Source organism: Martes martes (genome assembly GCF_963455335.1).
Source record: "Martes martes genome assembly, chromosome: Y".
In the NCBI taxonomy this organism is placed as follows: Eukaryota; Metazoa; Chordata; class Mammalia; order Carnivora; family Mustelidae; genus Martes; species Martes martes.
Window position 1 is genome coordinate 17,755,253 of NC_137907.1, and position 23,554 is coordinate 17,778,806.

Here is a 23,554-nt window from a genome sequence, read left to right on the forward strand (position 1 = left end):
TACAAGTGAATACTTCTACATTTCTGTAAGTTACATATAATTTAAGAGAAAGTTTCTCTAGTCTGGAAGAGTAAATATTACAGAACCAGTAATTGTTTAAAATAAGAGAAAACATTAAGAGACATAACATTACAATCTTTCAGTTCATCTAGTTCCGTGTTACTAATTCTGGTTTAGTTTGAATGTAGCTCTTACTTCTGGAAATTTTTATGCAATTCAGTTCCAGGATTTCAACATATCAAAGACCTGTATTTGTCCTGAAAGTCTCCCATATGAATTTCCTTTAAGGCGGAATTCATTTTACAAGAGAATTAAAACAATTACAATGACAAAAGCTCAGAATAATAATAAGTGGTGACCCTTATCAAAACATTAAAACTTCAGGAAATGTATAGAACCTCTAGAGTAGTTACAGCATTTACCCAAATGTAACCCAAGGTTTATCATTGGCTTAGCAGCACTTCCTGAGTAACTTAGCATACCAAGGAAAAGCCTTACGAGTCAAAGAGATCTCATTTACAATTTAAATCTTGTTGACAGTTGCTAAAATCTAAGTTTTAAAGCACATGCTTAAATAGGATAACGGGGGTTTAAGACTGATAAAACAAAACATAGAAACTGGTTTCTCTGGGCAGTCAAAGAGAAAACCATTTACATTCTCTTCTTAACAGTAGATAAATTAATTTAAGAAAACTTTGTCTTTTTAAACAGAGAGAAAGCAGATTTTTTATACCAGTGTCCTTTTAGTTTATGTAATGGTCAACATTTACTTGAGTGGATCACCAATATAGATTTGCCATGACACAGGGCTTTAGTCTTCCTTCCTTAAATACTATGCCTCATTTGAACAGAAACATTTTACAGGAAAAGATTTATTAGTCTTTTTTTCCTTCTTGTGAATAAATCCATCAAAACTAATCTGATATGGTCAGATTTTCAACATATTTCATTGTTTCCTTTCAAACCTATAAACCAAGGCAAATAAAAGTTACTTTCCCCAAGCCTTCTATGACTTACTATATATCCTCAAGTTTAGTTTTTATTATCTCCTTTCATGTTCTGGTGCAACCAGACATTTTTACTTAAAGACAAAACTACTTATTCTCTTAGGCCCTCTTTTTTGTGTGTGTGTTTCCCTTCACAAACCTTTTACAACTTTCTTTTGCATCCAGGTTTTGTCCCAAGCCATTTCCTTTCAAACAACCATCTCATTTAGGACAAAATTATATTTTATCTTTAACAAAATGTATTCCCATTCTTTATCTTTCTTATGTATCTCCTACTTTTTTACATATAGGGTTGTTTCCCTTACTTCCATCAGTCTTAGTTACAGTTAGCAGAATTTTCTATTCTTAGAAACACTTCAGTCTCTAGTGATGGTTAAGTATTAACCAATTGTGAACAGTTACAATAGAATTCTGTAGATGGCAAATTTATGAATCAGTTAAGCACAAAACATGTTAACCAACAGATTTAAATACTCTTAGTTTCTTTGAAGTAAGAAGTCAAAAGCACAAACCTACATCAAGTACTCAGTGCTTTAGCATTTTATCCTAGATTTGGTTAAGACCTAGATGTTGATAATTTAATTCCATTTTTCATCCAACCAAAATTTTAAACTTTTAGGTTACCAAAGACTTTGAAAGCTACTTTAATAATTACCCATTAAAACTTTGGGACAGACAATTAACTATCAGTTCAGTTATTTCTTTGCTAACAGATTTTAACAAATAACATGAGCTTATTTGACCTTCAGTGAACTTTGATTGAAGTTTCACATTTATTGCTGTAACTTTAAAGACCTGTCTATCTTAATTAAACCAACAAAGTTAACTTAGTTCAAATACTGATTTATGTTTCAACTGGACCCACTCCACTTGTAATGTTTACCTGAGACACGGGTGGGAAGATCTGGAGTGGGGGGTGTTAGGTCCAGGGTTGCTCTTCCTGCTCCTTGACAGTGAAGAGGGAAGGAGTTGTTGGTGCAGGAAGTACCGAGGATGGTCTAGAGGCCAGTTACGCAGGCCGCACCCAAGTCAGTGCAGAAACAGAAGGGGGAGTGCTGCCAGAGGCAGAGAAAGGATTCCCAGTTTTAGAGAGTTTTTCTGGGTAAACCTTGTCACCCAACTAGGTGGCTTTAACCTTGAAAATCCTTGAAATGCTGGAGAACAAGACTTAGGGGTGTCATAGGTCCCTTACTCTCTGCTTGCCCCATTTCTTCAAACACAACAAACAACACAACACACAACAAAAAGACAAGAGAAAGACAACCGCAGACCAGACCCAGCAGCCGTTGCTCAACCAGATATCAAGTCTAAGGGTGTGTAAGAAACAATCCCAACTCAAAAACACAACCTGCTGCTGGTGGGGATTTTCTCGATCCCCTGACCGCCTAGGGGGACTTGAACCCCCGGTGACCACCTAGGGGGACTCGAACCCCCTGGCAGTTCCCCTGACCACCTAAGGGAACTCGGACCCCCTGGTGATCTGCCAGTGGAGGGATGGGGCGTCCCCGCATCCACTCCAGCCCTGGGGAGCAATGCTGCATCCAGCTTCTCCCTGGTGGGCTATACCCCTGGAGCTCCACAACCAGACAGACCAGATCCCGCAGAATAAAATCTCAAGATCTTACTTTTCCCAGAGATTCTGATGCTGGCTCAGTTCTCGTCATTTGATCACAGACGAGCCCCCAGAATGTTGGGGTCCGTTATCAAAGGAACGAGACTGAGACAAAGTGAAAGTTATGCAAAGCTTTATTCTATGCCAAGCATTAGAAGTCAGACTGACCGGCCAGGGCCGCCTCCGAAGAGAGTGACCCCCTCCCGATCTCACAGGCTAGTTTTATAGGGCATAACTGCAGACCCAAGGTACATGGCTTCTATTGTTTGGGCGATTACTCCCGGAATCGGTACCCGGAACCGATACCAGGAACTACTGGGGCGTTTATTCCCAGAATGTAGTCCGTGGATATAAACAACAATATGGCTACCTAGGCAATATGGAGTCACTCTGGCTAAGCAGGCCCTAATAGTTAAACAGCTTTTAACATTAAATTGGCTCTAATAATCCCAGGGTCCTGGGATCGAGCCCTGCATCAGGGAGCCTGCTTCTCCTTCTCCCAGTCCCACTTCCCCTACTCTCATTGTTCTCTCTCTGTCAAATAATAAATATTTTTTTTTAAAAAAAGGGATATTTTCAGGAAGCCTTAGCTCTTATTTATTTTTGTTAACTTACTATATATGTATGTATGAGAATATATAGAACCAGGTATGTATACATATATAGGAGCATTTTAACAGTGGTTTTTTTTTGTTTTATTTTTTAAAGATTTTACTTATTTATTTGACAGACAGAGATCACAAGTAGGCAGAGAGGCAGGCAGAGAGAGAGGGGGAAGCAGGCTCCCCGCTGAGCAGAGAGCCCGATGCGGGGCTTGATCCCAGGACACTGGGATCATGACCTGAGCTGAAGGCAGAGGCTTTAACCCATTGAGCCACACAGGCGCCCTGAACAGAGTGTTTTTTTATTAAAAAAATAGTTGAGCTTCTTAAAGTATTCTATATCAATTGTGGAAAATTGAAAAGTATAAACTAAGGAAACAGGGAGATCACCTCTAGTTTCCTTTATTGACATCTTGTGTTCTTTGAATTACTTTTTTGGAAATAGGAAACAATTTAATCATGATACTATAAAGCCTCAACAGAATATATGTAGTTTTTTTTTAATCAGTTATAAAGCATAATGTTAAATAATATCCTTGAACCCACATTTGAACCTAATTATTGATGTTTCCAAATATAATTACATCTATTTCCATGCTTCTTCATGAGACATGTCTCCCTGCCTCACCTCAGTAGCCCCAAATAGAGACAAATAAAAATTTAATGTCAAAATTTTCTTTTAATTTTTTAGTGTTTAATTATATATGGATGTATTTCTTTTTTTTATTAATTTTCTTTATTTATTTGACAAACAGAGTCACAAGTAGGCAGAGAAGCAGGCAGCGAGAGAGGAGGAAGCAGGCTTCCTGCTGAGCAGAGAGTGCAATGTGGGGCTTGATCCCAGGACCCTGGGATCATGACCTGCATCGAAGACAGAGGCTTTAACCCACTGAGCCACCCAGGCGCCCCTATGAATGTATTTCTAAAAAGCATGTTACCCAGTTAGTGTTACGCTTTGAAATGTCATTTATATTGTTGCTTAAAGCTTGAATTTACCTGATTTTTCACTATTGTATAATATTCCATGGAGGTTATACTATCATTTATCCATTTTTCTGCTGGATCACTTCCAGTATTTTGCTGTTACAAACATTTTACATGTCTCCTAAAGTAAGGGTTTCTAGGCTTCGTATTTGGAGCTGGTTATTCCCAGTATAGACTTTTTAAGTTTTTTTAATTTTTTATTTTTTTAAGATTTTATTTATTTGTCAGAGAGAGAGAGAGTACACACAGCAGGCAGAGAGGCAGGCAGAGAGAGAGGAGGAAGCAGGCTCCCTGCCGAGCAAGGAGCCTGATGCAGGACTCGATCCCAAGACCCCAGGATCATGGCCTGAGCCGAAGGCAGCAGCTCAACCAACTGAGCCACCCAAGTGTCCTATTCCCAGTATAGACTTTTAGAAGTGTACAATTTATATTATCTACAAACTGTTAGAAATACCCAGATACTTATTATAATGCATGTGTAATGCTTAGATATGTGACTATATATGTGTAGATATGTAAGTACTTGTAGTATTATCATATTATAGTATTCTCCCCAGGATGGGTTTTTAACTATTACTAATTTTGTAACTTTTATAAAACAGGTAAATGGAATGGTCTCTTTTCTGTCTCTGAATCCCTTACATGTTAGTTTTTCTTGGGTCCTAGATTGAGTTTTTACTTGGTGTATATCTTTTTTTTTTTTTTTTTTTTTTTGGTGTATATCTTGTATATGGCCTGTCTTACTTAGGCTATAGGTGTGTTTCTTATAACTGATAGAACTGATTTTTTTTTAAGTCCATATAGAGTTTTATATGTTTGCTGGAGTCAGTTTTCTATTATTTATTATATCTATCTCAGTATTTCTACCCCTTAGTTTTCTTTCTCTCTTTTTTGCCTAGTTTTGTATTCCATTTTTTTTTAAAGATTTTATTTATTTATTTATTTGACAGAGATCACAAGTAAGCAGAGAAGCAGGCAGAGAGAGAGGAGGAAGCAGGCTCCCTGCTGAGCAGAGAGCCTGATGTGGGGCTCGATCCCAGGGTCCTGGGATCATCACCTGAGCCGAAGGCAGAGGCTTTAACCCACTAAGCCACCCAGGCGCCCCTGTATTCCATTTTAATTGTTTTTTTAATCAGTTATATATATAGGAATATGTATGTGTTATGTATATGTATATATATTATTCTTTTTTTTGTTTTAAAGATTTTATTTATTTATTTGACAGACAGAGATCACAAGAGAGGAGGAAGCAGGCTCCCTGCTGAGGGGAGAGCCCAATGCAGGGCTTGATCCCAGGAGCCTGGGATCATGACCTGAGCTGAAGGCAGAGGCTTTAACTCACTGAGCCACCCAGGCGCCCCTATGTATGTTATTCTTAATACTTTAATTACAGCTTTGGGAGATCTCTCAAATAAATAAGTAAAATTTTAAAAAAGATAATAAATGCAACTTAATGTTTAAATTTATTGGAATTTGCCCCATCTAAAGTGAGGTCAGATTTCTACTGTTCTGTTCACCTCCCTCCTAACATTTGTAAAATTTTTATTTGGGCTTAAACATTTTTTTTTTTTGCTCTATAAAATAGATATCTTTATTCTTTTATATTTTCAAGCTTAATATACACCTATTCATGTGTATACTCTCTCTTTTTGGTACCATTTCTCTTGAAACTCTGATCTTCAAAGACGACTACTTTTTGTTTGAAATAAAATCTTTAGAAATTTTTAAGTAGAAGTATTTAATCATTGATTTGTTTTATTTGTCAAAAAGAAATGTTTCTTAAAAAGTTATTTCTCTGAATATGTGTAAATCTGGTGTAGGAGTTATTTTCTTCACCATACATTAAAAATACTCTTGGATTACTGATTTATGAGACATCAACTCTGAATCTTAACATTTATAAGTAATCTAATTTATTTTTCTCTTTGTTTTGATTATGAGATCTCTTTGTTTTGGATTATGGCAGTTTTTCTTGGTAAGAGATGTGACTTTTTAATTTAAAATACCAGGGGTTGGGTTGCCTTGGTGACTCAGCTTGTTAAGCCACTGCCTTCGGCTCAGGTCATGATCCCAGCGTTCTGGGATGGAGTCCCACATCGAGTCCCAGCTCAGCAGGGAGCTGAGCAAGGAACCCACTTCTCTTTCTGCCTCTGCCTGCCACTCTGCCTGCTTGTGCTCTCTTTCTCTCTCTCTCTCTCTGACAAATAAAATCTTAAAAAAATAAAAATAAAATACCAGGGGTTCATTGTGTTTCTCAGATCTGAGAATTCACCTTTCATCATTTCTAGCTATGAATCCTTCTACCATAACTACTGCTTCACTGTTTCTATCGTAAAATCCCATATCCTGAATTTTCTTATTTTAACTTCACCATTCTTTACCTCCCTTTCATACTTCTTTCTTTATTTTCTTGTTGCTTTCTCGTAATTTGTTTTAAATAATTTTAAAATGAGTCAGTTTTCACAATAACTAATTTTTTTAAAGGTTATTTATTTGAGAGAGTGAGTGACAGAGAACACAGAAGTGGGTGGGGGTGAAGGGGAGGTAGAAGCAGACTCCTCCCCAAGCAGGGAGCCTTAGGTGGAACTCAAACCCAGGACCCTGGGTTTATGACCTGAGCAGAAGGCAGGTGCTTTTTTTTAAAAAATTGTGTTATGTTAATACATCATTAGTCTTTGATGCAGTGTTCCATGATGTGTTGCTTATGTATAAAACCCAGTGCTCCATGCAATACATGCCCTCCTTAATAACCACCACCAGGCTTACCCATCCCCCCATCCTCCTCCCTTCTGAAACCCTCAGTTTATTTCTCGGAGTCCATAGTCTCATGGTTTGTCTCCTCCTCTGATTTCCCCCAATTCACTTTTCCTTCCCTTCTCCTAATGGCCTCCATGTTATTCCTTATGTTCCACAAGTAAGTAAAACCATATTATAATTGACTTTCTCTACTTGACTTATTTCACTCAGCATAATCTCCTTCAGTCCCATCCATGTTGGTGCAAAAGTTGCGTATTCGTCCTTTCTGGTAGCTGGGTAATATTCCATTGTATACGGAGTATACATATACCATATTTTCTTCATCCATGAAGGACATCTTAGCTCTTTCCACAGTTTGGCTCTTATGGACATTGCTGCCATGAACATTGGGGTACATATGGCCTTTCTTTTCACTATATCTGTATCTTTGGGGTAAATGCAATTGCCAAGTCATAGGGTAGCTCTATTACTAATTTTTTGAGGAATCTCCACACCATTTCCCCAAGTGGCTGCACCAATTTGCATTCCCACCAGCAACGTAAGAGGGTTCCCCTTTCTCCACAATCTCTCCAACATTTGTTGTTTGCCTTGTTAATTTTTGCCTTTCTAACTGGTGCAAGGTGGTATCTCAATGTGGTTTTGATTTAAATTTCCCTGATGGCTAATGATGAAAAGTTTTCATTGGAGAAGTGTCTCTTCATGTCCTCTGCCCATTTTTTGAAAGATTTATCTTGTTTTTTCAGTGTTGAGTTTGAGAAGTTCTTTATAGATCTTGGATATCAGCCCTTTATCTGCAGTGTTATTTGCGAATATCTTCTCCCATTCTGTGTGTTGCCTCTTTGTTTTGTTAACTGTCTCTTTTGGTGTGCAGAAGATTTTGATCTTGATGAAGTCCCAAAAGTTCATTTTTGCTTTTTTTTCTTTGCCTTTGGAGACATGTCTTGAAAGAAGTTGCTGTGGCAGATGTCAAAGAGGTTATTGCCTATGTCCTCCTCTAGAATTTTGATGGATTCCTGTCTCACATTGAGGTCTTTCATCTTTTTTGAGTTTATTTTTATGTATGGTGTAAGAGAATGGTCAATTTTTATTGTTCTATACATAGCTGTCCAGTTTTCCCAGCACCATTTATTGAAGAGACTGTCTTTTTTCCAAAGGATATTTTTTCCTGGTTTGTGGGAGATTAGTTGACCATAGAGTTGAGGATCCATATGTGAATTCTCTGCTCTGTTCCATTGGTCTAGGTGTCTCTTTTTATGTCAGTACCATGCTGTCTTGGTGGTCACAGCTTTGTGGTAAAGCTGGAAATCAGTCAGTGTGATGCCCCCAGCTTTTTCTTTTTCAACATTTCCTTGGCAATTTGGGGTCTTCTGGTTCCCTACAAATTTTAGGATTGTTTGTTCCAGGACTTTGAAAAATTCTGCTGGTATTTTGATAGTGATAATGTTGAAAGTATAGATTGCTCTGGACAGCATAGACATTTTAACATTGTTTTTTTTTTTTTTTTTTCCTGATCCGTGAGCATGGAATGTTTTTCCATCTCTTTGTGTCTTCTTCCATTTCTTTCGTGAGTGTTCTGCAGTTCTTCAAGTACAGATCCTTTACCTCTTCGGTTAGGTTTATTCCCAGGTATCTTATGGTTCTTGGTGCTCTAGTAAATGGAATCAATTCTCTAATTTCCTTTTCAGTATTTTCATTGTTAGTATGTAAGAAAGTAACTGATTTCTGTACATTGATTTTGTATCCTGCCACATTACTGAAATGCTGTATGAGTTCTAGTAGTTTGGGGGTAGAGTCTTTTGGGTTTTCCATTTAAAGTATCATGTCATCTGCAGAGAGAGAGTTTGACTTCTTCTTTGCCAATTTGAATACCTTTTATTGCTTTTTGTTGTCTAATTGGTGTTGCTAGGACGTCTAATACTATGTTGAACAATGGTGGCAAGAGTGGGCATCCTTTTCATGTTCCTGATCTCAAAGGGAAGGCTGTCAGTTTTCCCCATTGAGAATGATATTCGCTGTGGGTTCTTCATAGATGGATTTTATGAAGTTGAGGAATGTTCCCTCTGTCCCTATACTCTGAAGAGTTTTAATCAGGAAAGGATGCTGTGTTTTGTCAAATGCTTTTTCTGCATCAGTTGAGAGGACCATGTGCTTCCTCTCTCTTCTCTTATTGATTAGTTCTATCACATTGATTGATTTGTGAATGTTGAACCATCCTTGTAACCCAGGGAAGAATCCCACCTGGTCATGGTGGATAATCTTTTTAATGTGCTGTTGGATCCTATTAGCTAGGATCTTGTTGAGAATCTTGGCATCTATATTCATCAGGGATATTGGTCTGAAGTTCTCCTTTTTGATGGGTCTTTGCTTGGATCAGGGTAATGCTGGCTTCATAAAAAGAGTCTGGCAGTTTTCTTTCTGTTTGTGTTTTTTGAAACAGCTTCAGTAGAATAGCTATTATTTCTTCTTTGAATATTTGGTAGAATTCTCCAGGGAATCCATCAGGTCCTGAGCTCTTGTTTTTTTTTTTTTTTTTTTAAAGATTTTATTTATTTATTTGACAGAGAGAGATCACAAGTAGGCAGAGACAGTCAGAGAGAGAGGGAAGCGGGCTCCAGAGGGAAGCAGAGAGCCCGAGGTGGGGCTCGATCCCAGGACCTTGAGACCATGACTTGAGCTGTAGGCAGAGGCTTAACCTTAACACTGAGCCACCCAGGCGCCCCTGAGCTCTTGTTTTTTGGGATGTTTTTGATCACTGCTTCAATCTCGTTACTAGGTATTGGTCTATTCAGGTTGTCAGTTTCTTCCCGTTTCGGTCTTGGAAGTTTATAGGTGTCCAGGAATGCATCCATTTCTTCTACGGTGTTAAACTTATTGGCATATAGCTGTTGTTGATAATAATTTCTGATAATTGTTTCTATTTTGTTAGTGTTAGTCATGATCTCTCCCCTTTCATTCATAATTTTATTAATTTGGGTCCTTTCTCTCTCTCTTTTTTTTTTTTGGATAATTCTGGCCAGTTTTTTATCGGTATCATAAATTCTTTCTGAGAACCAGCTTCTAGTTCTGTTGATGTGTTCTACAGTATCTCTAATTTCCTTTTTTTTTTTTTTAAAAGATTTTATTTATTTATTTGATAGAGATTACAAGTAGGCAGAGAGGCAGGCAGAGAGATAGGAGGAAGCAGGCTCCCCGCTGAGCAGAGAGCCTGATGTGGGGTTCGATCCCAGGAGCCTGGGATCATGACCTGAGCCGAAGGCAGAGGCTTAACCCACTGAGCCACCCAGGCGCCCCAGTATCTTTAATTTCTATCCGATTGATCTCTGCTCTAGTCTTAATTAGTTCCCTTCTTGTGCATGGGGTTTGCTTACTTTGTTGATTCTCCCCTCCTTAAAGTGTAAAGAGAGTTTGTGTATTTGGGATTTTTCTTTTTTTATGAGTGAGGCTTGGATGGCAGTGTGTTTCCCTCTAAGGACTACCTTTGCCGTATCCCATAGGTTTTGGATCGATGTGTCTTCATTCTCATTGGTTTCCATGAATTGTTTTAAGTTCTTTAATTTCCTGGTTGACCCAAACATTCTTGAGCAAGATGGTCTTTAGCTTCCAAAGGTTTGAATTTCTTCCAAACTCTTTTCTTGTGGTTGAGCTCTAGTTTCAAAGCATTGTGATGTGAGAATATGCAGGGAATAATCTCAGTCTTTTGGTATCGGTTGAGCCCTGATTTGTGTCCCAGTATGTGGTCTATTCTGGAGAAGGTTCCATGTGCACTCGAGAAGAATGAGTATTCTGTTGTTTTAGGGTGGAATGTTCTGTATATATATTTATGAGGTCCATCTGTTCCAGTGTCATTCACTGCTGTTTGTTTCTTAATTGATTTTCTGCTTGGATGATCTCTCTGTTACTGAGAGTAGTGTGTTAAGATCCCATACTGTTAATGTATTCATATCAATATGATTCTTTATTTTGATTAATAGTTGTCTTATGTAGTTGGCTGGTCCCGTATTGGCATAAATATTTATAATTGTTAGATCTTCTTCTTGTTCTATGATCACTACTTCTCTGTTTCTATCATAAGATCCCATATTTTAAATATTCTTATTTTAATTTGACCATTATTTACCTCCCTTTTCGTACTTTTTTCTTTATCTTCTTGTTGGCCTTCTCGTAATTTGTTTTAAATAATTTAAAACTGAATCAGTTTTCACAGTAGCTAATTTTTTTTAAAAAGATTTTATTTATTTATTTGACAGAGATCACAAGTAGGCAGAGGCAGGCAGAGAGAGAGGGGGAAGCAGGCTCCCGGCTGAGCAGAGAGCCCGATGCGGAGCTCGATCCCAGGACCCAGAGATCATGACCTGAGCTGAAGGCAGAGGCTTTAACCCACTGAGCCAACCAGGCACCCCCCACAGTAGCTAATTTTTATTAAAGATTATTTATTTATTTGAGAGAGGGTGAGCGAGAGAGGAACACGAGTGGGATAGGGGGCTGGGAAGAGAAGCAGAAGGAGAGGGAGAAGCAGGCTTCTCCCTGAGCAGAGAGCCTCAGGTGGGACTTGTTCCCAGGACCCTGGGATCATGACCTGAGCCGAAGGTAGATGCTTAAGTACTGAGCCTCCCAGAGGCCCCAAAGCGGGTATTTTTAACTGAGATTATGTCTATAATTATGTCTAGGTACTGCATGTCTCATAGTTTTTGTTAGCATTTTGAATGTTAACATTTTGAATGTTTTAATATAGTGAATCTGGAAATTAAGTTTTCTTGCCCCTCATTTTCTTATTGCTGGGCTCCTTAGAGTTGTATTTGTTTATTTAAAGTGAGTTTTCATAACTATTTTTGCACAGACAGTATTTTTGTAACATTGTCCCTGAATACTCTTCCATTCTTTCCAGATTGGCTCTGTTTGTGACTCTTCAGTGCTTATATAGGCCATATATAACTCTTTCTATAACTCTTTATTTCCTGTTTGCATAGAGTTTGAAGATCAGGCAGAGATGAAAATCTAGATACCTTTTCTGAGCTGATTTCCTAACCTGGGTACCTTAGGCCTTCTGGGTTCTTGGATTACATAGAAACTTTTTAAAACCCGTAATCCCTGAAGCATCTCACTCTTAGCTTTTCCACATAGGGTTTTTGTCATGTCTGTTGTTTGATGCAGCTGCTCTCCTTTGCTCTGAAGGATTGATTGATTTATTTGCCTATCAGTATTTTCAAGAAATTTTCTTTATAGTTACTTCTGAACTCTTAGGTGATTCTGAGTTAGGCTGAGTAAATTCTGAGTAAAGATAAGCCTTTTGCATTAGCTCTTTGCTGTGCTTATGACAGGGCAGACAAAATCTTTTGAGATACATTTTGTTTCTTCTGGAATAAGGAAACCACGTGGACCAATGTAGGTTGCTGTCTTCAAGATTATCACAGCCATGGCGTGGGGGATGGGCAACAGTAGGTTAAAATATCATGGAGCTTTACTGTATTTAATTATTTTTTCATTATTGTCTTTTAGTTAGCAGTAACCTTTGACTGTTATTCAGAGTTCTCATAAAGGTGAATTTAGGGGGCGTCTGGGTGGCTCAGTGGATTAAGCCTCTGCCTTTGGCTCAGGTCCTGATCTCAGGGTCCTATGATCAAGCCCCACATTGGGCTCTCTGCTCAGCAGGGAGCCTCCTTCCCTCTTACTCTGCCTGCCTCTCTGCCTACTTGTGATCTCTCTGTCAAATAAATAAATAAGTAATCTTAAAAAAAAAAAGTGAATTTAATAATTTTTGCTAGTTTCTTGATGGTAGTATAGAGATCAGCCTTTAGAGTTTCCTACTTTGACATTTCATGGATGTTGTTTTTCACTGACAATTTTTGATACTCCCCCCCAAAATGAATCAATAACTTACGTTTCAATACAGAACAAAGAAAGAAATGTATGAGATTGTATAAGTAGTATAGTAAGTTCAGAGTTTGGGAGAGAGAGAGTCTGAAATATCCTATAGAAAATACTCAGTATAGTTAAGGTTTGGGCAAGATTTAGAGCACAACATATTTTTTTGTTTTGTTTTGTTTGGATCAGTAATACAGAGGCACATAAGAGAAAAATAGGATTATGATGTTTAGAAAATGTAAATTACTTAAGGATTAATTACAGACCTAATTGCTGTACCTAGTGCATAGCATTTAGCTGATAATGAGAAAATTGACTTTAGAGAAAAGCTATGAACAGTGCTTGTTAGTTTTAGGACAGATGAATTGTGGATTGTGGATAATATTTTGAGCTATAGTGTTTTCTCTTTCTCTCCAAAAGAAAGATGTGCTTTCAGAAATAATGGAAATTGACATGACTGGGGTATCATGAGGTATCATGAATATGAAAATACCATGAGTACTGAGTCTGTATTCTTAAATGAAAGCAGAGAGCATGCCCTGAGAACTACTGTCTTCTACATATGCCTGGTTTAGTTTGTCTTTACCCCATCCTGCTTCCTACTTAACATTGGCAAATCTTGGACTTAACAGGAATATGCAACCAGTGGATGGAATCTGAATGTAATGCCGGTGCTGGATCAGTCTGTTCTCTGCCACATCAATGCAGACATCTCAGGCATGAAGGTTCCCTGGCTGTATGTAGGCATGGTATTCTCAGCATTTTGTTGGCATATTGAGGATCACTGGAGTTACTCTATTAACTATCTGCACTGGTGAGTGGGATCCTAATGGCTGGGATGGATGTTAAGACTTCTTTCATGTACAAGGATATGCCCAGACTTTATATATCTCCTCTTTACCTGAGCAGGGGTGAGCCGAAAACCTGGTATGGGGTACCCTCATTGGCAGCAGAGCATTTGGAGGAGGTGATGAAGAAGCTGACACCTGAGCTATTTGATAGCCAGCCTGACCTGCTCCACCAGCTTGTCACCCTCATGAATCCCAACACCCTCATGTCCCATGGTGTACCAGTAAGTACCTGGAAATAAGGGGCAAAGCAGATTTAATGTTGTGCTAGGGTGGAAAGGAAATGAGGAAGAACATAGTTTCACAGAAATAAAGTTACATGCATTTTGGTGAGGGTACTAGCTTTAGTCTCATGTCTTTCTGTCTTTCTGTACTGCTGTCAAGCTGCAATCCTATATAGAACACTAAGGTATCCTTAGGAGGAAGGGAGAGGAGAGATCAGATAGTTATTTAAATAACATAAAAGCTGGATTTTGATCTTTTTAATGTGTCTCCTAGCCTAGGATTGGTTGTGTTTTAACATCAGTCGGTATAAATTTTAATTTTATGAAATTTAAATTGGGGTTCAGGATTGGTTTCAGATTTGGGAATTTCTAGGATTTAATTTATATTAGCCAGTTTTGCAGAAAATGGTAAGTACCCAGCAATTTATAGAAGGTAAAGTACTACACTATCTTTGCAACATACTGTAATTGTGTCATACGTACTTTTGAAAGTTACAGGTCAGCCTGTACAAAGTTTTTTTATAATTTATGTCCATTTCAGGTTTTCTGTCTTCATAAAGTGATTTTGGCATTTCAAGGCTTCCTTCAAATATTACTGACATTTTATAAATTCTTGTTTGAACTTTTTCAACATTACTGTTATCTCATTAAAAAGCAGGTAAATTTGAATATTGATGAAATCATGAGGTTGTCTAGTTATAACATTTGTTCTGCCTCATGATTCTTGGCTTGCTTACTGTTTCTTTGCCTCTCACGTAATATTCAGCATGCACTACCATACATATTTAGAACTGAGATTTGTACATTTTACTTACATTACTTGATTTGCCAGTGGACAGTTATTTATAGTATTGTCTTACTTTTCTTCTATTTCTGTAAACTTGGTAGTTAATACCCCCGTTTTCACTTCTGATATAATTTTAGTCTTTCTCTCTTGACAAAAACTGTTTATCATTTCAAGGAAGTAGCTTCTCATTTTATCCATTCTTTGTTCTTTTTCTCTTACATATTCACTTAGCTTCTTGGTGAATTGACCCTTTTATCAGTGTATAATCTTTTTTATCTCAATTTTTTACTCAGGCCTGTTTTGTTTTATTATAGAATCACTTGCTCTCTGTTGCTCACTGTTGTGCTTGGAATAAATTTTTCCATCGGTTGATTTTCAGACCCTGTGTGTAATTACCTTGGTGAGTTTCTTGTAGATAGTATAGGGTTGAACCATGTTTTCAATTCATCCCGTTGTCTTTATTTCTGAGAGTTTGATTTTGAAGTTTTTTGTAATTACGAATAAGGTAGGACTTATTTCTGGCAATTTTTAGTTTGTTTTTTTGTAGTCATATCTTTTTTTGATCCTCAGTTCTTGCATTACTTTCTTCATGGTGTTAATTGTACTGGTTTAATGCTCTTTATTGTTTATTTTTTAGTTACTTTCATAATGGTTTGTTTGGAGATTACAATTATTATTTTAGTTTATATCTCTGTAATTTGAATTAATACCAACTTAGTTTCAGTGGTAAGTTAAAAAAAAAAAACTTCTGTTCCTATGTAGTTCTGTCCCTCTTCCTTTGTTGTACTATTACAAAATACATCTTTATGCACTATTTACCCATTAAATACTTTTATATTTATTATTCTATGCATTCTTCAGTTATGAAGAAAATAGGTGTCTTAAACAAAAAAATACAATATTGGTTTTTATATTTGACAGTAAAAGTGCCTGGTATAGTACTGGAATGCCCTTTCATCTCTTATGATTTCTATCTCGTAGAGATAGACTTACTCAGTTAATTCTCCAGAAGTGTCTTAATTTCTTCTTTCTTTTTTTCTCTCATCCCTTGAAATATGTTATCTCATGCCCTCTGACATCCCTGATTTCTCTGAGAAATCTGACAGTCTTACAGTATCTGTTTTATGTGATGAACTGTCTCTTGAGGCTCTCAAGATTCCTTTGTCTTTAGCTTTTGACAGTTTGATTATATTTGATTTTGTCTTACTTGTCTTACTTGAATGCAAAAATTCATTCTTTTCTAAAATTTGGGACTTGGGGCACCTGGGTGGCTCAGTGGGTTAAAGCCTCTGCCTTCAGCTCAGGTCATGATCCCAGGGTCCTGGAATCGAGCCCCACATCGGGCTCTCTGCTCAGTAGGGAGCCTGTTTCCCCCTCTCTCACTGTCTGCCTCTCTGCCTACTTGTGATCTCTCTCTGTCAAATAATAAGTAAAATTTGGGACTTGTTCAGATATTATTTCTGAAATAGTCTTTATGCTCTTTTATGTGTCTTCTTTAACTAACATGAACACTGCTCTGAACATTGGTGTACAAATATGATTTATCTGTTCAGTCCTTGCTTTCCAGTCTTTAGGTTATATAACCAGAACTGGAATTAACTGGATCATATGGTATTTCTGTGTTTAATTTTTTGAGAAACCTCCCTGCTCTTTTCCACAGCGGCTGCATTAATTTATATTATACCAGGTTTTGCTTTCTTTTCATTGTGTTGCCAACCTTACTATTTTTCTATTTTTTTTTTTAATAATGGATATTACAGTGGTGAGAAGTGGTATCTTGTAGCTATAATGTGCATTTCCCTAGTGACTTATGATACTGTGCAGCTTTTCATAATTTGAACTATCTTGTCAAGTTTATAGTTGTTCTCAGTTCTGTCACCATGGAGTTTCCTTAAACCAAAAAAATGGAAAAGAAAATAGCCTTTTACTCTTAACAGATTGGCTCTGTTTTGATCTGTTTTTACTGCTTTGTGAAGCTGTTTAAAACTGCATTAGTCTTCACCTTCTCCTTGTGTGGAGCCTTAAAATGAACCAGAGATGGAGCTAAGGGTCTTTCTAATTTTTTCATAGCATGTATATGGCTTTCTCAATTCCCAAAAATACATGGGAGTTTTTCTGAACCTTTATCCTTACAAATACCTCCCTCCCCTGCCTTTTCTTTCCTAGGCATTCTAGAATTTATCTTTTTTGTCCAGTCTCCTCTTTTATCACAGGTGGTTGTGGCTAATCCAGTTCTTTTTATATATTTCAGCTAGCAGAGCCTGGGAATCCATTTCTGGTTAGTTAAACTCTGAGGCAGTATAAATAAAGGCAGGTTCTTGAACCAGGTTTTTCCCAGGAGATAAGTCAGGTCAAACCATACCACCTCAGTTCTTTGAAAACAAGATCTATGTTGAGTTCTTTGGCATCAGCATATTGCATCAGGATCTTATTATTATTTCCAAGGTAGTTGGTGATACTGGATGAAGGGATTGTAGGCAGGAAAAATATATCGCCTCAGAATCTTTTGCCAAAATTTAGAAGCTTTTTTGTTTTTCATTAAATGTCCTACTATTTGTAGTTTGTGATTTTTCTACATAGTTTTTAAAATACTCTGCTACATTTTGGTAGTTTAATCATTGTTTTAGTAGAGGGATGAGATTTTGGAGTTCCTCTTCCATCATTTATGTTGACATCATGTCCTGATTTTTTTAACTTACATTTCTTTATTTTTTGAGTAAGTTAAGAATGTTTATCATATATTTATGGGCCATTTGTATTTCCTTCTTGAATTGCACATTGTTTTTCTTTTCCCCTTTCTTTGCATATCCTGTTTTTTTAAAAGAGGTCTCCATGTGGGCGTTGAGTCAGATGCAGGGCTAGAACCTCCTCCTCCACACTAAGATCTAGACCTCATTTGAGATCAAGAGTTAAGATGCTCAACCAGCTAAGCCACTTATGTGTCCCGCATATCACATTTAAACTTCCATTCTCATTTTCTCTTGTAAGGTTTACATATATGAAGATAGAGTCTGTGTGTTTCTCCTCTCATTTCTCAGATCTATAACAAAATTTAAAGACCTTAAGTGCACATTCTATCATTCATCCCGACGTACAGTCCTGTCTCTGTTTTTTTAGGTGGTCCGCACAAACCAGTGTGCAGGAGAATTTGTCATCACATTTCCTCGTGCTTACCACAGTGGCTTTAATCAAGGCTATAATTTTGCTGAGGCTGTCAACTTTTGCACTGCTGACTGGGTGAGTCTGGAGTGTGGTAGGCTTGTAGATAGAAAGGGATAAAGAATGTGGACAGAGATCATTGTGGAGAACATAAATCCTGTGGGCTGCATATGGACACACACAGTCTTAAACTACTTACAGCTACCTGCTGGACGCCAGTGCATTGAACACTACCGCCGGCTTCGGCGCTACTGTGTTTTCTCCCATGAGGAGCTTATCTGCAAGATGGCTGCTTTTCCAGAGAAGTTGGATCTGAATTTGGCTGTGGCTGTGCACAAGGAGATGTTCATTATGGTGCAAGAGGAGCGACGTTTACGAAAAGCTCTATTGGAGAAGGTGGGTGGTGGGGAACATGGCTTAGGGATTCAGTAAAGTACACTTCTGAAAGGGAGACAGATAAAAATTGAGTAGTCATTCTGTGCCTCATCTCTGACTCATACATTTGAACTGGAAAGGCAGAACCTGTATGTGTTTATATTTTTTTCTTCCGATTTCTCTACAGCTATCCTTACAAGGTTGAGCCCACAGCAGGGCTCAGTGTTGGCTGAGGTGGGGTGTCCACAGCCCTGCTCCTAGTCTTTACAGTATATGTGGGTTGAACACCCCCAGGGCGTCACGGAGGCTGAACGAGAGGCTTTTGAGCTGCTCCCAGATGATGAGCGCCAGTGCATGAAATGCAAGACAACGTGCTTCCTATCAGCTCTGGCCTGCTATGACTGCCCAGATGGCCTTGTGTGCCTTTCCCACATCAATGATCTCTGCAAGTGCTCGAGTAGTCGGCAGTATTTGCGGTGAGCCATGGGGTCTACTTGAAAGACACAGAGGAGGTTACAGAGCTGAGCCACATGTACATTTCCTTGCTCCCTTTCTCCAGGTACCGATACACCTTGGATGAGCTTCCTGCCATGCTGCATAAGCTAAAGATTCGGGCTGAATCCTTTGACACCTGGGCCAACAAAGTACGAGTGGCCTTGGAAGTGGAGGATGGCCGGAAGCGCAGTAAGGGCCCATGGATGGAAGAACCCCCAGCAACCTCTGTTTTTCTTCAGCACTCCCAAGTCTCCTCCTTTTTTCCCTAATAGTGTTTACTTTTCTGCAACTTCTACTCTGTGTTCAGGCTTTGAAGAGCTGCGGGCACTGGAATCTGAGGCTCGTGAGAGGAGGTTTCCTAACACTGACCTACTTCAGCGATTGAGGAACTGCCTAAATGAAGCAGAGGCCTGTGTCTCCCAAGTCCTGGGGTTGGTCAGTGGTCAAGAGGCCAGGTAAGTTAGAGAAGAGGGCAAAAAATGGGTTTAGTATTTGAAAATGAATAACAAAACTGGATAGGTCAGGGATGCCTAGGTAGCTCAGAGGGTTAAGCATCTGGCGGCTTCGGCTCAGGTCATAATCTCAGGGTCCTGGGATAGAGCCCCACATTGGGGCTTGTGGGAAGTCTGCTTATCCCTCTGCCTGCTGCTTCTCCTGCTTGTGCACTCACTCTGTCAAATAAATAAATAAAATATTAAGGAAAAAAAAAGGATAGGTCATAAATAAAGAATCTGTGTAGTACAAAAGTTAATTTATGTGTATGAGCACATTAATATCTAAAACTTATATACGTAATCTGGTTGAAGAAGCATACTTACAGCATCAATGGCAATAGAATGAAGATGCAAGCGAACTATTACAGTCTCACTTGTTAGCAGATTTCATAAAAATATTCGGGCATCAGATTTCCAGAAAATTAATGATTGACTCTGTAGGTATATACAGATTTAGACATTAAATTTTATTTATTATTATTATATTATTATTATGTGTAGAATCATAGATAAGTTTTACTTTCTAAAAATTGGGTGATAATGTACACATGCTTTGTAAATTCGTGTAAAAGACAGCTGGAGATGGGGCGCCTGGGTGGCTCAGTGGGTTAAGGCCTCTGCCTTCAGCTCAGGTCATGATCTCGGGGTCCTGGGATCAAGCCCCGCATCAGGCTGTCTGCTCAGTGGGGAATCTGCTTCCTCCTCTCTCTCTCTCTGCCTGCCTCTTTGCCTACTTGTGATCTGTCTGTCAAATAAATAAATAAAATCTTAAAAAAATGTTTCCTCTTAAAAAAAAAAATTTCCAAAATCAGTATTCTTTACCTCCTCTTTAAAACAAACAAACAAACAAACAAAAAAACAGCTGGAGGTATTAATCACAGCATCTCAAAGTCAGATATTTTCAAATTCAGAGAGTTTTTTTAAAAAAATTAAAGGTTAAAGTGTAATGAATTCACTTTTCTTAGGCAATGTGTTTTCCTTCTCTCCTTCAAAAGAAAGACAGTTTTTCCTATTTTGACCTGGTGAGACACTCATTAGGTAGCTGTGGTTTTTAGTATTTGCAGTCTTAGTCCACCTTAAGTTCTAATCATCTGACTTCTGGCCTCTTTTAATTTTTCTCACAGTATATGTATAAACACATGTCTTTCCACTTCAAATACGTGAGTCAGAGATGAGGCACAGAATGACTACTCAATTTTTATTTTTATAGGTATATATATAGATATACATGTAGATAAATATCTATATCTTAGATATACCGAAGAGTGTATCTAAGAATACTTAGAGGTATTGCATTTCTCACGTAATGAACTCTTATTTATTGCTCTTCTGTGTACCGTAATGTGTCCATTACTACTTTCACTCTTTTGCATCATCTCATAATAGTCCTTCCTTGTTTTTTAATTCTGTCTGGTTTTCTTAAAAATTCTGGTATTTATTTTAAATGTAATTAACTTTTTTTTTCTTAGTGTCACCCTGAAAGCTGTACTCTTAGATTCTATTGAATCTTTATTTTTATGTTTCCTTCTTATATTTCATTTTGATTTCCTTATAATCCTTAATCAGTATAGTAAACTGAGGCCTTTGTTATTCTCCAAAAAAGGAAGGTTTGTTTTAATTTTAATTTTTCTAATGGTATCCCAGAAAGCATACATTCTTCTGAAACTTGTATTGTTTCATTTTGATATCTTCAGTCTTCTCTAACAGTTTCAAATACAAAACGTTGCCAAGGTTTTTTTCAATGTAGTGGTTCATAGTTCCTGAACATTGAAGCTGACTCAGAGGTACTATAACATAGAAATAAAATAAAGATGTTGGTTTACTGAAAATGCATGCACTACGGCCTTAGCAGTTTTACTGAATGAGTCTTTTTTTCCCTTACTCCTGTAGGATTGAAACCCCGCAACTGACCCTGCCTGAGTTGCGAGTACTTCTTGAGCAAATGGGCAACCTTCCGTGTGCCATGCATCAAATTGGGGATGTCAAGGTAAAGAGCGAATTCTTGGCTTAGAATAGATACTACAGAGTTGGGTGGTTCAATATCTGTATTTTAATAGCTTCATAACTATGTAGTTCAAGCAGATATCCTCCCAAGCAGAAATAATAAAAATACTGAACACAGGGCTACATATCTGTCTGGCTTTTGGCATTGGAGAATGTGAAGGAGATAGGCAGTTTTTTTTTTTTTTTATACTTTAGACTTATGAAACTTTTGAAAGGGTAACATCACATTAAAGTGAGCTTGAAAGAATTAAATTTGAGATAACTAAAGGAAATGCAGGGTTATCGTGGCAAATAAAGGATTTTTGTTGATAGTAAGTATATCTTATTGGCTTATGGCTGAAGATAAGTGTAAGTGCTTAAGAGAGAATATAAAGGGAACAGATTGAGGGCAGGTGGTTGCATATCTAGATGAGTAAAGAGTCTCTTCTTTATCCTATATCCTTGCAGGATGTTTTGGAACAAGTGGAGGCCTACCAAATTGAGGCTCGGGAGGCCCTGGCCTCACTGCCCCTCAGTGTAGGACTTTTGCGGTCCTTGTTGGAGAAGGGTCAGCAGCTGGGTGTAGAGGTGCCTGAAGCCCATCAACTCCAGCAACAGGTGGAGCAGGCACGATGGCTAGATGAGGTGAAGCAAGCATTGGCTCCTTCAGCTCAAAGGGGCTCTCTGGTCATCATGCAAGGGCTCTTGGTTACAGGTGCCAAGATAGCCTCCAGCCCTTCTGTGGACAAGGCCCGGGCTGAGCTTCAGGAACTGCTGACCATTGCAGAGCGCTGGGAAGAAAAGGCACATTTCTGTCTGGAGGCCAGGTGGGGCGGGCCCATCCTTTCCCCATATATACTGTGTAACTCTGGTCCTCAGAGTCTGGGGTTTATCCTGGGGATGGCTTTAGTGGGTAACCCTGACACCAGACCTGTAGTTAGGTGTCGGCTTAACTGTAAGGGATTGGTATGACATGGTATCTGTCCTCTGCTTACTACCATATTAGAAGACAGTAGTTGAGGAAATATTTGTGGGCCTAGTTCTCAAATCATACATAGCAGACCTGACATAAGAAGAGACTGAAGTGGCTGCTTCAGTGTTTACAGTTTTTGAGACTTGAGAGATTATTGCTCATTACTGTTCTTAAGTTTTTGTTGCAGAGCTTTTGATATTAAAACTTAGGACAAAAAAAATGCGTATGCATCTAACATTGAAGGATGGATTCCTGTTTTTCCAAACATTTTAGGCAGAAGCATCCACCAGCTACATTGGAAGCCATAATCCGTGAGGCAGAAAATATCCCAGTTTACCTGCCTAACATCCAAGCACTCAAAGACGCTCTGGCTAAAGCACATGCTTGGATTGCTGATGTGGATGAGATCCAAGTAAGGACGTGCCTCCTCTTTCATAGTGCAGATGTAAAGGCAGAAGAAACATAATTCTGCTTTTGACTTTTTAATAACAGAGTTCTCTTGTGCTAGTATGTAGAGATGGCAGGTTAGAGCTGTAAGGATATCAGGGTAAAAATAGCTGAAGGAGAAAAACAAGTATGGGCCTACACCTGATCATAGACTATCCCAAAGGAAGGGGGCCAGAAGAGAAACCAGAACAAAATAGTTGACATGGAAGGGGACTTTTTTTAGCCAGTGAAGTAGGAGTTCTTGGTGGAAGTATTTGCTGTCCCATTGTTTTTTTTATAATAGACTTTGTATTTTCTGTATAGCTGTACAGCATGTTGCTTAGCATTGGCCAGCACAAATCTGAACACAATAATGATTGATATATTTTAATTTTTCTTGTCCCTGTTGCAGAATGGTGACCACTATCCCTGCTTGGATGACTTGGAAGGCCTGGTGGCTGTAGGCCGAGACCTACCTGTGGGTTTGGAAGAACTGAGACAGTTAGAGCTTCAAGTACTAACAGCACATTCATGGAGGGAGAAGGCCTCTAAGACCTTCCTCAAGAAGAATTCATGCTATACGCTGCTGGAGGTAAGACCTGAGACTGCAACTCACATCTTCCCTTGAGTCAAGACTGGATATTGTGAGAACATCAGGAATTGGCAGATCTGGTGAGGGGAAGGAAAGGGAAACCCTAACCATGCTCCCACTGTCTGCCTGCTTCAGGTACTTTGCCCATGTGCAGACGCTGGCTCAGACACCAGCAAGCGTAGCCGATGGATAGAGAAGGAGTTGGGCTTGTACAGATCTGACACAGAGTTGCTGGGACTGTCTGCACAGGACCTCAGGGATCCAGGCTCTGTGGTGAGTTTGGGCATATGTGGGGACAAGAGTCTGGTGACAATAAGAATATATGAGCTGGATAATGATAGGCAGACCACTTGCTCTCTGTGGTTTGTGAGTGA

The 23,554-nt window shown here is 38.5% G+C and overlaps 1 protein-coding gene across 14 annotated transcripts in view; it reads left to right on the forward strand.

The window, feature by feature from the left end:
- LOC308337761 (lysine-specific demethylase 5D) overlaps positions 1-23,554 on the forward strand; it is a 60,599-nt gene that overhangs the window by 34,727 nt on the left and 2,318 nt on the right. For all 14 annotated transcript variants that reach the window (XM_080795947.1, XM_080795943.1, XM_080795949.1 and 11 more), the window contains 12 exons: positions 13,457-13,638; positions 13,734-13,896; positions 17,801-17,920; positions 18,044-18,238; positions 18,512-18,693; positions 18,777-18,901; positions 19,020-19,167; positions 21,097-21,193; positions 21,658-22,016; positions 22,436-22,574; positions 23,001-23,180; positions 23,316-23,453. In XM_080795947.1, the coding sequence (XP_080652073.1) occupies positions 13,457-13,638; positions 13,734-13,896; positions 17,801-17,920; positions 18,044-18,238; positions 18,512-18,693; positions 18,777-18,901; positions 19,020-19,167; positions 21,097-21,193; positions 21,658-22,016; positions 22,436-22,574; positions 23,001-23,180; positions 23,316-23,453 (2,028 nt within the window). The remainder of the gene's footprint in view (positions 1-13,456; positions 13,639-13,733; positions 13,897-17,800; positions 17,921-18,043; positions 18,239-18,511; positions 18,694-18,776; positions 18,902-19,019; positions 19,168-21,096; positions 21,194-21,657; positions 22,017-22,435; positions 22,575-23,000; positions 23,181-23,315; positions 23,454-23,554) is intronic.